This window comes from Girardinichthys multiradiatus, chromosome 3 (assembly GCF_021462225.1).
Source record: "Girardinichthys multiradiatus isolate DD_20200921_A chromosome 3, DD_fGirMul_XY1, whole genome shotgun sequence".
Lineage (NCBI taxonomy): Eukaryota > Metazoa > Chordata > Actinopteri > Cyprinodontiformes > Goodeidae > Girardinichthys > Girardinichthys multiradiatus.
In genome coordinates, this window is record NC_061796.1 from 4894271 (window position 1) to 4910647 (window position 16377).

General features: G+C 40.2%; 1 protein-coding gene across 2 annotated transcripts; it reads left to right on the top strand.

The window, feature by feature from the left end:
* The first annotated feature begins 99 nt into the window (after positions 1-99).
* LOC124866002 (macrophage mannose receptor 1) lies at positions 100-7125 on the top strand. 2 transcript variants are annotated; one of them, XM_047361571.1, is made up of 4 exons: positions 100-246; positions 436-795; positions 2297-2635; positions 5979-7125. In XM_047361571.1, exons 1-4 carry the CDS (start codon positions 186-188, stop codon positions 6341-6343), a joined length of 1125 nt encoding a protein of 374 aa, XP_047217527.1. In that variant the 5' UTR covers positions 100-185; the 3' UTR covers positions 6344-7125. The 2 variants fall into 2 exon arrangements, with proteins under 2 accessions (XP_047217527.1, XP_047217526.1); XM_047361570.1 differs by lacking the exon at positions 5979-7125 and adding an exon at positions 2781-5460.
* The last annotated feature ends 9252 nt before the right edge of the window (positions 7126-16377 follow it).

Below are 16377 nucleotides of genomic sequence, written 5' to 3' on the forward strand. Positions count from 1 at the left end.
TGTTGAACTTGATAAACAACTTTGCTTCAAGTAATTCCTGGGGAAGTATATCCTTACAGCCCAGGTGGCATTCTTGGTATTGACACGTTGCTGCTTAAAACTGCCAGAACTTTCTGTTAAGAGCAGCAAATGGTCATTACATTAAACAGTATTTGTTTACCCTTTTTTTCAAGGTAACTTTTATCATGACTGAAATATGGCTGATAACAAGAAGGACTTTACCTCTTTTTTTAATTTTTGCCTCAGGTTAGTACTAAACATAATACTTTCTGTATTTTGTTTTCCTGATAGAAAATGTATGGTTATTTAGGATATGAGTATAAAGTAGCAGTCTTGGTGATGCAAAGTTTTTTTAATAGCAATGTTATAAAGGTAGAAATTATACAATTTTTATATTTGTTGCTTGTATTAAAAGTCAGTGTTTAAACTTTACAGTGATTTTCACATCCCCACTGGAATCTTCACCCTTTCAGCTAGTTACCTCTAAGAAGAAGTACAAAGAGGCAAAGAGCTACTGCAGAGGGATGTATACCGATTTATGCAAATTTTACAAGTTAGCAGAAATTAATGCCATGATTGATTTAGTTTTAAAATCAGCTGACCGCGTTTGGATAGGGCTGGAGCTTGGAGAACAGCGGATTTGGCACTGGACTGCGTCTAATCAAGGAACAAGCTTTTTAAACTGGAGGATCGGAGAACCAAAGAATAATAAAACAGAAGTGTGTGCAGCAATGGATCACAATGGAACATGGGTTGAAAATGACTGTGGAATTCCAAAGAGCTTTGTTTGCCAAGGTAGGTGAAAGAATGGTAAATGCATATCTCAATAAATTAGAATATCAGTAAATCTAATTTCATAACTCAATTTAAAAAAAATCCTATAGCTATTAGATTCATTAAGATCATAGTGAAGTATTTCAAGAGTTTGTTTATTATGATGTTGATAGCTTACAGCTAAAGAAAAACCAAAATTCTGTGTTTCAGAAAAGTTGAATGTTTTATAAGACCAATAAAACCTCTGAAAAGTACTCCAATTTACTGTACAGTATTTCTGCTTAGTACTTGTTCAGGGCTTCTTTTGGATGAATTACTACATCATTGTGGTGTGACATGGAGGCAATCAGGCTGTGGATCTACTGGGAGGTTAAAGAAGGCCAGGTTTTATAACAGTGGCTCGTCTTCATTATAGTATCTGTTGTCTCTCTTCTTCATCTTGACAATACTCTATTGATTCTCTATGGGGTTTAAGTCAGGTGAGTTTGCTGGCCTATCAAGCACAGTGATATCATGGTCATTAAGCAAGTTTTGGCAGTGTGGGCAGGTACCAAGTTCTGCTGTAAAATGAAATCACCATCTCCATAAAGATTTTTAGCAGAGGGAAACATGAACGCTCTAAATGTTCTGATCGTTGGTTGCACCGACTTTGGAATTGATGAAACACAATGGACAAACTCCAGTAGATCTCTTGGTTCCCCAGATCATCACTGGCTGTGCAAACTTCACACTAGACGTCAAATGACTTGAATTATTTGTCTGCACTTTTTGTCCAGACTTTGGGACCTTAATTTTTCAAATGAAAAGCAAAATACCAGTCATTTAAAAAGAGGACTTTGGACCACTTAGTAACAGTTCTGTCCTTTTTTCTCCTCACCCCAAGTAAGACCCTTGTTACATAGTCTGTGGTTCAGGTGTGTGAAATATGAGAAATGTCAATTGTGGCCCTTGTCCTGGATACATCTGTGTGTGGTGGCTATGAAACACTGACTCCAACTTCAGTCCACACCTTGTGAATCTCCCACAAACTCTTAAATAGCATTGCTTCATCATCCTCTCAAGGCTGCTGTTATCGTGGTTGCTTGCACACCTTTTTCTACCATACCTTTTCCTTCTACTCTGCTTTCCATTACTATGCACTCTGTTAACACTCAGCTTTCTTTATCAGTGATCTTTTGACACTTAACCTCCTTGTGGAGAGAGTCAATGACTGTCTGCTGGACAGCTGTCAAGTTAACAAGTCTTCCACCTGATTGTCTAACAATTACATAATTTCACTGTATTAAACATCTCTTTTTTTCTGTCCTAATGTCTTTAGCTGTTATTCATAATCATCAGAATTGAATATTTAACTGCGTGTAATGGATCATTATTATATATAGGTTTTACTTTTTTGAAGTGCTGTACTCAAATAAAGTAAGTTTAAAATTATGTTCCAAGTTATCGAGATGTACCTGGACATGAGAGAGGAGTACATAACACATTCTGAACAACAGTATACAGTTCTTCTTTAATTTTCCAGGCAGCGGGGATGCCAGGAATCACATCTTCGTTCAGTATAAAAAATCATGGAGGGATGCTCGCAGTCATTGCTGGGGCCTATCATCTGATCTTGTTATTATAGACTCAGCAGAAGAAAATAAAGCAATCAGGAACATGTCCGCATCTGAAGATGTATGGATTGGACTCTTCAAAGATCCCTGGATGTGGTCGGATGATAGTAACTCATCGTTCCGGTTTTGGAATGCCAGTGAACCCAGCTATAGTGACAATCGAGGCTGTGTTGCCGCTGACTTAACAAATCTGGGAAAGTGGTCCAGTCAGAACTGCAATAACACACTCAGTTTCATTTGTTGTAATGGTAAGTTATTTCTCAGTTACTGATTGTTTTCTTTGTTAGCAAAGCTATCATTTAAAATCAGCTGAAGTTCAGCAGAACTGTTTTTTAATCTTACACAAATAAAAAAAAATCTACATCATATATCTATCTGTTCAAAACTTTGCAGCAACAGATCTAGAAACTACCAGTTCACAAACTACACATCAGAGCATTACAACAGACTGTTCATCACCTAATCTGACAACTCCTCCATCTAATTCATCTCAAGCAGACGCAGCAACCTTTAATTCCACTTTGTTTACCACTGGACAACAGATTACTAATGTTACCACTATAGCACCACCAGCTATCACTGGACTGACTGCATCTAACCCCACTGGCGTTGCTTCACGTACCATCAGTACTAAGTTTAACACTACAAGTACAAAAATGCCAACAATGACAACAACATCACTGGACCGAAATAATTCCACCCAAGTTCTACCAACTATCATTGGACTGATTACACCAGCAACACTACGACCCCAAAATGTCACCAACCCAGAACCAACCACTGTCACTCCACTGACAACATCCATTACCACAGAGGTTGTTTCATATGCCATAACCACTGAGCTTACCAGTACAACAGAAATGCCAACAATGACACCAATACAAACGTCCCAAAATGTTACTACCCCAGCACCATCAGCTGTCACTGGATTCACTACATCTAATACCACTGAGGTTGTTTCACATCCCATCAGCACTGAGCCCAACAAAACAATTACTCAAATGCCAGCAGTGACAGCAACAAAACTGCCCCAAAATGTCACAGACCCAACACCAACTACTGTCACTGGACTGATGACATCCAACACCACAGAGGTTGTTTCATATCCCTTAACCTCTGAGCTTAACAGTACAAGAACAGAAATGTCAACAATGACACCAATACAACCATCCCAAAATGTCACCAACCCAGCACCAACTACTGCCACTGGACTGACAACGCCCAACACCACAGAGTTTGTTGTAAATCCCATCAGACCTGAGTTTAACACTACAAGTACAGAAATGCCAACAATGACAACAACATCACTGCATCGGAATAATACCTCTCACGTTCTACCAACCACCACTGGACTGATTACATCTAACAAAAGTGAGGTTGTTTCACATCCCATCAGCACTGAGCCCAACAAAACAATTACTCAAATGCCAACAGTGACAGCAACACAACTGCCCCAAAATGTCACCAACCCAGAACCAATGACTTCCACTGCACTGATAACATCCAACACCACAGAGGTTGTTTCATATCCCATAACCGCTGAGCTTAACAGTACAAGAACAGAAATGTCAACAATGACACCAATACAACTGTTCCAGAATGTTACCACCCCAGCACCATCAGCTGTCACTAGAGTGACTACATCTAATACCACTAAAGATGTTTCACATCCCATCAGTAATGAGCCACACAAAACAATGACACAAATACCAACAGTGACAGCAACACAACTGCCCCAAAATGTCACCAACCCAGCACCAACTACTGCCACTGGACTGACAACGCCCAACACCACAGAGTTTGTTGTAAATCCCATCAGACCTGAGTTTAACACTACAAGTACAGAAATGCCAACAATGACAACAACATCACTGCACCGAAATAATACCTCTCACGTTCTACCAACCACCACTGGACTGATTACATCTAACAAAACTGAGGTTGTTTCACATCCCATCAGCACCGAGTCCAACAAAAAAATTACTCAAATGCCAACAGTGACAGCAAAAAACTGCCCCAAAATGTCACCAACCCAGAACCAGCAACTGTCACTGGACTGACAACATCCAACACCACACAGGTTGTTTCATATCCCATAACCACTGAGCGTAACAGTACAAGAACAGAAATGTCAACAATGACACCAATACAACTTTTCCAGAATGTAACCACCCCAGCACCATCACCTCTCATTGGAGTGACTACATCTAATACCACTAAATATGTTTCACATCCCATCAGTAATGAGCCAGACAAAACAATGACACAAATGGCAACAGTGACAGCAACACAACCGCCCCAAAATGTCACCTACCCAGCACCAACTACTGCCACTGGACTGACAACACCCAACACCACAGAGTTTGTTGTAAATCCCATCAGACCTGAGTTTAACACTACAAGTACAGAAATGCCAACAATGACAACAACATCACTGCACCAAAATAATACCACCCACGTTCTACCAACCACCACTGGACTGATTACATCTAACACCACTGAGGTTGCTTCACATCCCATCAGCACTGAGTCCAACAAAACAATTACTCAAATGCCAACAGTGACAGCAAAAAAACTGCCCCAAAATGTCACCAACCCAGAACCAACTACTGCCACTAGACTGACAACACCCAACACCACAGAGTTTGTTGTAAATCCCATCAGACCTGAGTTTAACACTACAAGTACAGAAATGTCAACAATGACAACAACATCACTGCACCGAAATAATACCACCCACGTTCTACCAACCACCACTGGACTGATTACATCTAACACCACTGAGGTTGTTTCACATCCCATCAGTACTGAGTCCAACAAAACAATTACTCAAATGCCAACAGTGACAGCAAAAAAACTGCCCCAAAATGTCACCAACCCAGAACCAACTACTGCCACTGGACTGACAACACCCAACACCACAGAGTTTGTTGTAAATCTCATAACCACTGAGATTAACAGAACAAGAACAGAAATGCCAACACCAACACCACTGCACGAAAATAATACCACCCAAGCACTACCAACTATCACTGGACTGGCTACATCTAACACCACTGAGGTTGTTTCATATACCATCAGCACTGATTCAGGCACAAACATACCAACAATGACACCAACACAATCATCCCAAAATGTTACCACATTATCGTCATCAACCGTCACTGCATTGACTACATCTAACACCACTGAGGTTGTTTTTCATCCCATAACCAGTAATCTTAATAATACAAATACAGAAATGAAAACAACATCAACACCACCACCTGACAATGGTACCACACCAGCACCATCAACAGCCACTGGACCAAACACGTTTAATACCACAGAGGCTGTTTTACATCCTATAAGCACTAAGCTCAACAACACAGAAATGACACCAACACAACTGACTCAAAACACTACTGTGAAAGTAGAAACGAACAGTGTTTCTACATTAACAGATCAGGAGGAAAAGTCTGCCCAAACCACAACCAAATCACCAACTCCACTATCAACTGTCAGCAGTTTGTATTCAAGAATGTTTTCATTAACTCATGTGCATTTGTGTTTATTTTGCTTAAATTTAATTCAAAATTTCTTGTTTTTCAGACAACCGCCTGATACTAATCCAGGAAAATATGACATGGATTGCTGCATTGAGCTTCTGCAGGGAGCATTACATTGACCTGGTTCAGATTACCAATGAAGACATTCAGGACAAAGTGGCTGAGAGGGCAAAGGGCTCCACATCCCCTCATGTGTGGCTTGGCTTACGCTACACTTGTAACTTTAAATTCTGGTTCTGGACAAGCTCGATTGCCGGCTGTTACCAGAACTGGAGGCCAGAAGAAGGACCAGAAGGGGCATATGAGTGTGGTGTGAGTGGTGCCATTGAGGCCACTGGGAGGCAGCAGTGGGTTGGTTTGCTAGAGACTGAGAAACTGAATTTTATCTGCCAGACTTGTGGTGGATGAGAGTGGGCTGCCAGTAACATTTGAATTAAAATAGTGATGAAATTGTAATGATGCTGGTGCTGTATTTACTGGATATTTACAGTTGACTTAAAGAAAAGTACTTGAAACAGAAAACACCAGACCAGTTAATGTTTCTGAAATGCAAACAAGGTATTGTGTCTGTGTTTGTGCCAACACGTGAGTTTAGGTGAAATACAGCTGCCTCTGCTATTCAGGCTAAATTTAAAATTCACATGAACACACTACACGTTATATGGGTGTGCACATTATGGGCAGAGAGAGTAATGTGAGAAAATTGATTTGCTCTGCTCCTTTTATTAAGGGGTGAACATTTGCATATTGACCTCCTGGCCTGGCAGTCAAGAGTGCCCGTTTGAGACCAATGCAGCCTCACATCCAAGGGCCTGGCCCTTAGGAGTGCTTTTAGAGAAAACATAGCATGCTGACACTTGCCTTTCAGTTTGCACCATAAATACACAGTAACTCAGGGCTATAACAACAGAGACAAGTACTTAGCATTAGTAATCTTTATCACAATACTTTTGTTTCAATTGCAGCATAATGCTCAATATTTTAAAACTAAGAAATAAATAGTTTTATATGTAATTGTAACTGTTAATACTTATTTTTTTATATTGTACCAAATTATTCATGCTTCTTTAACTTACATTTTGTTACATTGCAAACAAGTACTTTTTGGATTTTTGTTTAGATAAATACAAACAATAATTGTAAAATAAAGGGAAAGTGAAGGTTTTCTACAAATAAAAATATGGAAAGTGTGATGTGCTTTTTTATTCAGCCTTCTTCAACCTGATACGCTGGAATAAAATCCAGAGCCAAAAATTGCCTTTTGAAGACACTCGTACTCGTACTTGTCGTCTTCCGCTTATCCGGGACTGGGTCGCGGGGGCAGCAGACTCAGCAGAGACGCCCAGACGTCCCTCTCTCCAGACACCTCCTCCAGGGGGAGCCCAAGGCGTTCCCAGGCCAGCCGAGAGACATAGTCCCTCCAGCGTGTCCTGGGCCGTCCCCTGGGCCTCCTCCCGGTGGGACGTGCCTGCAACACCTCCCGAGGAAGGCGTCCAGGAGGCATCCGGTATAGATGCCCGAGCCACCTCAACTGGCTCCTCTCGAGGTGTAGGAGCAGCGGCTCTACTCCGAGCCCCTCCCGGATGGCCGAGCTCCTCACCCTATCTCTAAGGGAGTGCCCGGCCACCCTACGGAGGAAGCTCATTTCAGCCGCTTGTATCCGGGATCTCGTTCTTTCGGTCATGACCCAAAGTTCATGGCCATAGATGAGGGTAGGAACGTAGACCGACCGGTAAATTGAGAGCTTTGCTTTTCGGCTCAGCTCTTTCTTCACCACAACGGACCGGCACAGCGCCACCATTACTGTGGCAGCCGCACCGATCCGTCTGTCGATCTCCCGCTCCATTCTTCCCTCACTCGTGAACAAGACCCCGAGATACTTAAACTCCTCCACTTGAGGCAGGAACCCTCCTCCAACCTGAAGAGGACAAGCCACCCTTTTCCGGTCGAGTACCATGGCCTCGGACTTGGAGGAGCTGATCCTCATCCCAGCCGCTTCACACTCGGCTGCGAACCGCCACAGCACATGCTGTAGGTCTTGGCTAGAGGGGGCCAGCAGGACCACGTCATCCGCAAAAATAAGAGATGAAATCCACTGGTCCCCAAACCAGAACCCCTCCGGCCCTTGGGTGCGTCTAGAAGACACGAAGACACAAAAGACACTAATTACGTGTCTTTTGAAGACACGTAATTAGTAAAACGGAGCCTATCTATTTATAATTGGTTCCCACTATAAAAACATCTGTTCTGTGAAGGCCTCAAAGGTTTGTTAGAGAACATTAGTGAACACAGCCCCATGAAGACCAAGGAACACACCAGACAGGTCAGAGATAACTGTGATGAAATTTAAAGCAGGGTTAGGTATTTAAATCCCAAGCTTCGAACCTCTCACAGAGAACTATTCAATCCATACTCTGAAAATGGAAAGAGTGTGACACAACTGCAAACCCACCAAGACATGGCCGTTCATCTAAACTGACAGACTAGGCAAGAGGACCATTTCCCAGAGAAGCAGCAAAGAGTCCCATGGTAACTCTGGAAGAGCCGCAGTGGTCCACAGCTCAAGTGAAACGATAGCTAATATTCATGCACTTCCTAAATGTGTTTTCTATAATAGAATTGTGACAAGAAAAAGCCCATGATGTAAGGAAATCATGAAAAGTTTAACATTTACCACAAGCGTCTTGTTGGATGGGACCAAAATTAAACTTTAGGGCCTACAGTCAAATCACCCTGTGTGGGATAAACACTGCATATCACCTTGAAAACTCTATGCCCACAGTGGCATCATTGTTCTGTGGGATGTTTTTGTTCAGCAGGGACAGGGAATCTTGACAGAGCTGATGGGAAAATGGAGGGAGCTAAATACATGGAAATTCTGGAGAATAATTTGTTAGAGGCAATTTCTTAAATTAGAACAACCCTACTCAAAGTTCAGACCAATATCTAATCGATAATATGTGGCCTACAGTAAACATTTATGTTTACAGATGTTCTCCATCCAATTCGGCTGAGCTCAGCACAGCACATTTCAGATTTTTACTTGAAACAAAATTTCTTTCCATTTGACATTTATTCACTTATTTATTTTGGTCTATCACATATATATATATATATATATATATATATATATATATATATATATATATATTTGTGTATGTATAACCCAATAAATATGTTGACATTTTAAGTGATAATGTGACAATATGAACAAGTTCAACGATAGCTTCAGTCACAAGCCAACATTGACAATTCCTTGGCCACAACAGAAATTGTTGATATTTTCCACCATTTTTCATAGCAGGTTTAGTGAGAAAAGTCATTATCAAAGTAATAACACAGTATTAGAAATTAGTAATACAAAGTTGTATTGAACTACATTTGGTGAATGTGTTGAGACATTGCTGCTAAAGGCAGTCTAGCACACCTGCTATAAGTCATTTTGCTTATGCAAAGAAAGCATTGTCACTTATCAGTTATTATGCACCATCACGCTTTAGCTTGACTTCTCTCCAAATATGCATTGGTCAGTGAGCCTCAAATCTGTTCAATGTTAATGTTCCTCAGGATCCAGTCTGTCAGCCCTGGACTCTTCCTTCTCCTCCTTTTCTCACCATCATTACCTCTTGTGTTCTGTCCAGCTGCCTCTGACCTCTGACCCTTCCACCATCACTCCTGACCCTTGAGGACATTCCCACGCCACACCCTTTTGTGCACTTCTCACTTTGCGAACCCACTGGTCACCCCTTTTGAATTTTTAGAGATTGTGGTTAGGCATAATTCATCTACACTGGGATTGATTTAATATCACAAATAAAACTGAAATATAAAAATTGCATTAAAATTTAAAAGGAAGGTTGACTGTTAAATAAAAAAAAGAATCAAGTTTGAAAACTAAGAAATTTAATTAATTATATACTTACATTTTAGCTTCTGTGTATAAAGGTATGAAAAGTTAAAAGCTGAAAATAAATAATTACATGAATTCATATACCACAAAATGTTATAACTTTACATCTCTACAAACCAATATACCCTCTGTTCTTTTTGCTTTTCCTCTGAGTCTGCCCCTCTCCCTTCTTTTCCTTCTGTCATTCTCAGCGTTAATTGAAGAAATGCAGATTGTCTCCATTGAAGCCCTGTCTCTTAGGAAACCTCAGTCCTGCATGAAATGAGATGGATAGTGGGGAAGTGATAGAGAAGAGGGCACTGAGAGGCAAACTGAACAAGCAGCCGTTAAGGATGGCCGCAGACTAGAGGAAAGACCACTTTAAACCTGAGTTCACATTTTGATATATAGAAAAAATATTTTCAAAACCTTCTTTTTTTGGATTATTATCCCCTGCATTAATCATGAACACTGTAAGTATTAAAGTTTTTAACTTTTTTCTACAAAGTTACAAGTTAATGGATTTGTTCAAGTTTAAATCGTTGCTAATATCCATTTAGTGGATACCACTGTTTATTTAAACAAAACAATGCAAATAAATGTTAGATTATGCTTTTTAAAAGACTAAAAGAAAGGTTTGAAAACATATAGATCTTTCTAAATAGTTTTTGTCACCACCTGTTCTATTTTATCAGTTCTCTGCAAGTGGGAGAACTCTGATGTCTTTCCTGTTCATCCCAAGTTTGACAGGGAGTCTGGTGTTGATTGTCCAAACGCAATTCTTGTACTGTTGCTCCATTTCCAGGAGTTGTGGATGGACATCATGCTCTCTTCTCCCACTAGCTTCCCATCTCATCCACTGCTACGATACAGAGATCGACACACATGAATGTTGAAGCATTATGTCTATAGGTTTGCAGGACCAGCTCTGGACTTACATTTTGATGAAATGACAGACAAACTGTAAAGAATAATCATAGCTTTAAATGTTGGTTACATTTTTTTTTCTACTTTGGAACCTCTCTGCTCTTTATTGTGTTTGTTGCTAAAGCAGTGCACACTTGACCACACTTAGAATACATGACTAAATTTGGAAAATAACTTCATTATTATTGGTTTTCTCTCTATATGAAACTTTTTTGTATAATTTAAACCTTGCTTTTCTATTTCTTCCCGTAAGCGACTAGTAACCAGCTTGTTTATATCACAGTTGAACTACGTTGACACCATATACAGGTCCTTCTCAAAATATTAGCATATTGTGATAAAGTTCATTATTTTCCATAATATAATGATGAAAATTTAACATTCATATATTTTAGATTCATTGCACACTAACTGAAATATTTCAGGTCTTTTATTGTCTTAATATGGATGATTTTGGCATACAGCTCATGAAAACCCAAAATTCATATCTCACAAAATTAGCATATTTCATCCGACCAATAAAAGAAAAGTATTTTTAATACAAAAAACGTCAACCTTCAAATAATCATGTACAGTTATGCACTCAATACTTGGTCGGGAATCCTTTGGCAGAAATGACTGCTTCAATGCGGCGTGGCATGGAGGCAATCACCCTGTGGCACTGCTGAGGTCTTATGGAGGCCCAGGATGCTTCGATAGCGGCCTTTAGCTCATCCAGAGTGTTGGGTCTTGAGTCTCTCAACGTTCTCTTCACAATATCCCACAGATTCTCTATGGGGTTCAGGTCAGGAGAGTTGGCAGGCCAATTGAGCACAGTGATACCATGGTCAGTAAACCATTTACCAGTTGTTTTGGCACTGTGAGCAGGTGCCAGGTCGTGCTGAAAAATGAAATCTTCATCTCCATAAAGCTTTTCAGCAGATGGAAGCATGAAGTGCTCCAAAATCTCCTGATAGCTAGCTGCATTGACCCTGCCCTTGATAAAACACAGTGGACCAACACCAGCAGCTGACACGGCACCCCAGACCATCACTGACTGTGGGTACTTGACACTGGACTTCTGGCATTTTGGCATTTCCTTCTCCCCAGTCTTCCTCCAGACTCTGGCACCTTGATTTCCGAATGACATGCAGAATTTGCTTTCATCTGAAAAAAGTACTTTGGACCACTGAGCAACAGTCCAGTGCTGCTTCTCTGTAGCCCAGGTCAGGCGCTTCTGCCGCTGTTTCTGGTTCAAAAGTGGCTTGACCTGGGGAATGTGGCACCTGTAGCCCATTTCCTGCACACGCCTGTGCACGGTGGCTCTGGATGTTTCTACTCCAGACTCAGTCCACTGCTTCCGCAGGTCCCCCAAGGTCTGGAATCGGCCCTTCTCCACAATCTTCCTCAGGGTCCGGTCACCTCTTCTCGTTGTGCAGCGTTTTCTGCCACACTTTTTCCTTCCCACAGACTTCCCACTGAGGTGCCTTGATACAGCACTCTGGGAACAGCCTATTCGTTCAGAAATGTCTTTCTGTGTCTTACCCTCTTGCTTGAGGGTGTCAATAGTGGCCTTCTGGACAGCAGTCAGGTCGGCAGTCTTACCCATGATTGGGGTTTTGAGTGATGAACCAGGCTGGGAGTTTTAAAGGCCTCAGGAATCTTTTGCAGGTGTTTAGAGTTAACTCGTTGATTCAGATGATTAGGTTCATAGCTCGTTTAGAGACCCTTTTAATGATATGCTAATTTTGTGAGATAGGAATTTTGGGTTTTCATGAGCTGTATGCCAAAATCATCCGTATTAAGACAATAAAAGATCTGAAATATTTCAGTTAGTGTGCAATGAATCTAAAATATATGAATGTTAAATTTTCATCATTACATTATGGAAAATAATGAACTTTATCACAATATGCTAATATTTTGAGAAGGACCTGTATAGATTTGCCTGTCCCACTACCTTAGCTAAACTGGACCTTATTTACCATGCTGCTTCAACAGGTATATAACAGGTTTACCGTTTAGGACTCACCATTGTATTTGATATAACCTTGCCAGATTTACCTCACTCAATACTCACAGAATGAGGCCCTGGTACATTTTTATATATAAAGCCATTTCAGGTTAACTGCCATCATATATTCTATCCAGGTTCACTGTATTCCAGAACATCCACAGTCTTAGAGCCAGTAGTTGACTGTGGCTAAAGGTGCCCTTCTTGCACAAAGACTCAGGAAGGATGAGTGTGTCCTATTTTGGCCCATGGTGTTGGACTGATCTGCAGCTCAGGTTGAGGCTGGAGTCTCCTATTTTTTTATCTAGTTTTAAACAAAAACTGTCAGAAGGTTTACTAATATTTTGTAACTGTTATGTCTAAATGTTGTTATTGTAAGTCATTTTAGTGTTACTTTGTTAAAACGTAATAGCTTTGTATTTATTTATTTCTGTATATTGTGCTGCTTTTTATCTTAGCCAGGACATCCTTGTAAAAGAGATCACAAATCTCAATGGATTTCTTTCCTGGAAAAATAAAGGTATAATAAAATGAAAACATTATTTAAGGTGCACAATATGGAGCCCTGAGATATCAGATTTGATTAAGAATGTATTTACCACACAAGCATTGGCATACAAATTAAGGCCAATACATTCATCTACAGGAACAGAGAAATTTGTTCTTTTACTCAAGAACTCAAGAATAGCCCCCATAGGTCCCTCCTACTGCCACGTTTGTATTTAACTGTTGAAACATGCCAAACGTTTTGCTCTAAAGATGTGTCAAGATCAAGCAGGAATAACTCACAGCAGGACTGCAAGAACAGAGTGATGTCATTTGCTCTTGAAGCCCTTGCAGAGAAAACTATTTTTTCAGTTCTAACGGAGTAGGAACACTATTGCATTCCCTTTGCACGGAGGTTATATATTCCGAATTTAAGATTATCAGCACTAAGGTTTCATGTTCTAAAACAGTTTAAAAATAACTCTGTTTAGGCTTTTTGCTAATGCACCCCTTGGTCAAATATGGAGTAATCCAGGTTGGACTGACACAACAAGATTAGGTTATGGGGTTGACCCAGCATACTGGGCTAGGTTTACAGCCCAAAGCACCAAAATGTATTAAAGTGACTGTGTGCTACATTAATAAATTTTACTCATTTACTTACTACATTTCTCAGGATGGAAAGATGTACTTATTCTCCACTTCTTCTAATGTCTTAAAAAAGTTCAATAGTTTTTGTCACTTATTTCAGAAGGCAAAACCCAGGTTCGTTACACACACGGTGAAATATTTTAGGGCCTTTATTTCTTGTAACTTTGATGATTATTGCTTATAGATATTGAAAACTCAAAATTCAGTCACAAAAAAGTAAATATTACGAAAGATCAATAAAAAAATAATATTTTTTAACAGAAATATCAGACTATGTTGTGTCTGTGTTTTCTATGATAACCCTGTGGCCTTGTTGAGGTGTTATGAAAGCCCAGGCTGCTTGAATGGCGGCCTTCAGGTCAACTGAAATGTTGGGTCTGGTGTCTCTCATCTTCTTCTTGACAATATCCAATAGATTCTGTATGGAGTTGAGTTCAGATGGGTTTGCTGGCTAGTCAAGCACAGTAACACCATGTTCACTGGACAAGCTTTTGATACTTTTGGAAGTGTGGGCAGGTGCCAAGTCCTGCTGCAAAATGAAATCAGCTTCTGCATAAAGGTTGTCAGCAGAAGGAAGCATGAAGTGCTTTAAACGTTCCTGGTAGAGGCTGCGTTGACTGTGAACTTCAGAAAACACAGCAGACCAGCACAACTAGATGACATGGCACCCCAAATCATCACTGGCTGTGCAAACGTGGATTCTGGACTTCTCCAGTCTTCCTCCAGACTCTGGGACCTCAGTTTCCAAATAAAATGGAAATATTACTTTAATATGAAAAGAGGACTTTGGATCCCAAAGCAACAGTGCAGTTCATTTTCTCTTTAGACCAGGTAAAACAATCTGCTGTTGTCTTTGGGATAGAAGGGGCTTGAAAAAAGCAGTGAGACATTTGTAGCCCACGTGTAGGATTTGTCTGTGCATAGTGGCTCTTGATGCGCTGACTCAGTTTCAGTACACTCCTTGTGAAGTTCCCCAAATTCTTGAGTTAGTCAGTTATTCTGACCCTATTGTTTCAACCTACTGCTTTAATTTCTGCCATTCTCTGGTCCCAAAATATATTTCAAGATTTAAATATTTAATCTACAACTGGTCTTTTTCGCATTTCTTCCACATATTCATTGTCTAAACAGTATATTTTCATTGCTGGTGCAAATGCATTCCGATGAGGCTCGTTAGTCAGAATAAAAGTACCTTTTGAAATTAACATTTAATCATTAACATTATAATAAAAAGTTTTTGTTTGGTCTGTGCATTATTTTAATCCTAAATGCCATGTTTTCATTACTTGTAAGTGGAAAATCTTCATAATTAACAGAAATAAAGACCATGAAAACCTCCTTCACTGTGTATTTAGTTTATAAAATATGTTTCATTTATATATATATTTACATATACTGAGATATATATTTATCTCAATAGCGATTGCTCTAAGACTGCAAGGGAAGCTCAGCTTCCCCTAAAATGTCAAAAAATAAGTGATCAAATATATACTGTTGTGTGTACATGTCATTGACTGAATATACGCAGCAACGCGCTCAACTTTTGTTCATAATCAGCTTCTTATCACTGGTAACGACGTGGCTTTCCACTCACTCATTCCGTATGGAGGTAAATTTGTCTCAATATTATTCAATCAAACAAAAAACTAATCTCAATCAAAAAATATTAAGTTGTGATCAAAACTTTCAGAGGTGTAACGGTTATTTTTTTTAATGGAATATTTTATTTTGGGGTGAAAAAATGTTTTTGAAAAAACCTTTTTTGATTAAACTAACTCATTTTTTCTCACGACTCTGGGAATTAGATATGGTGTAAGACTGGAGGAGCTGGGACGTTATGCCCACCATGCACAGGAAATTTTGCAAGAAAGACATTGCAAAAAATCTGAAAAGAAAGGGCATGATCTGCACCTTGCCAATTTAACCATGTTTTCCGGTGCAGCCGACTTCCAACAAATGGTCAGAGGATGAGGACGGGGTAGAGGCAGAGGAAGAGGACACAGAGGTCGTACGAATGATCAGCCCTGAATTCCACATGAATCGGACAGATGTCATAATTGTGGAAAATATGGACACTGGAATGAATGAATGTCCGCAGCCACCATGAGGAGGCGGTCCACCGCAGTCTGACTGAGTGGAGGATGGGACCCCAGGAACGGGCAACACCTACCTTGAGCCAGAGACATCACAGGGGAGTGAGGTTTCACACACACACATACCGCTACACCCTCCTGTATCTTTAGAGTCACCTGCTTCCACTGATGCATTTCAGATACTTACAGAGGCCATAAAACACTTAGAAGCACAAACAACACCATGTGTGGGAACTTATGCTCATTTATCTGCTAAAGCTTATAAAACAATGCCTATGTTTATCCTCCTTGTAGATGATAAAAGGGTGGAGTTTATGGTAGATTCTGGTGCAACACACTTTGTTTTAACATCCACTGTGCTTTCACCAACACCTAAGTTCAGTGGATGTCATGTTTACCCCGT

Coding starts and splice junctions, on each gene's coding strand:
- LOC124866002 (XM_047361570.1), top strand. CDS start 186: ATGACTGAAATATGGCTGATAACAAGAAGGACTTTACCTCTTTTTTTA. Junction 796..2,296: donor AAAGAGCTTTGTTTGCCAAG/GTAGGTGAAAGA, acceptor TTAATTTTCCAG/GCAGCGGGGATGCCAGGAAT. Junction 2,636..2,780: donor CAGTTTCATTTGTTGTAATG/GTAAGTTATTTC, acceptor AAAACTTTGCAG/CAACAGATCTAGAAACTACC.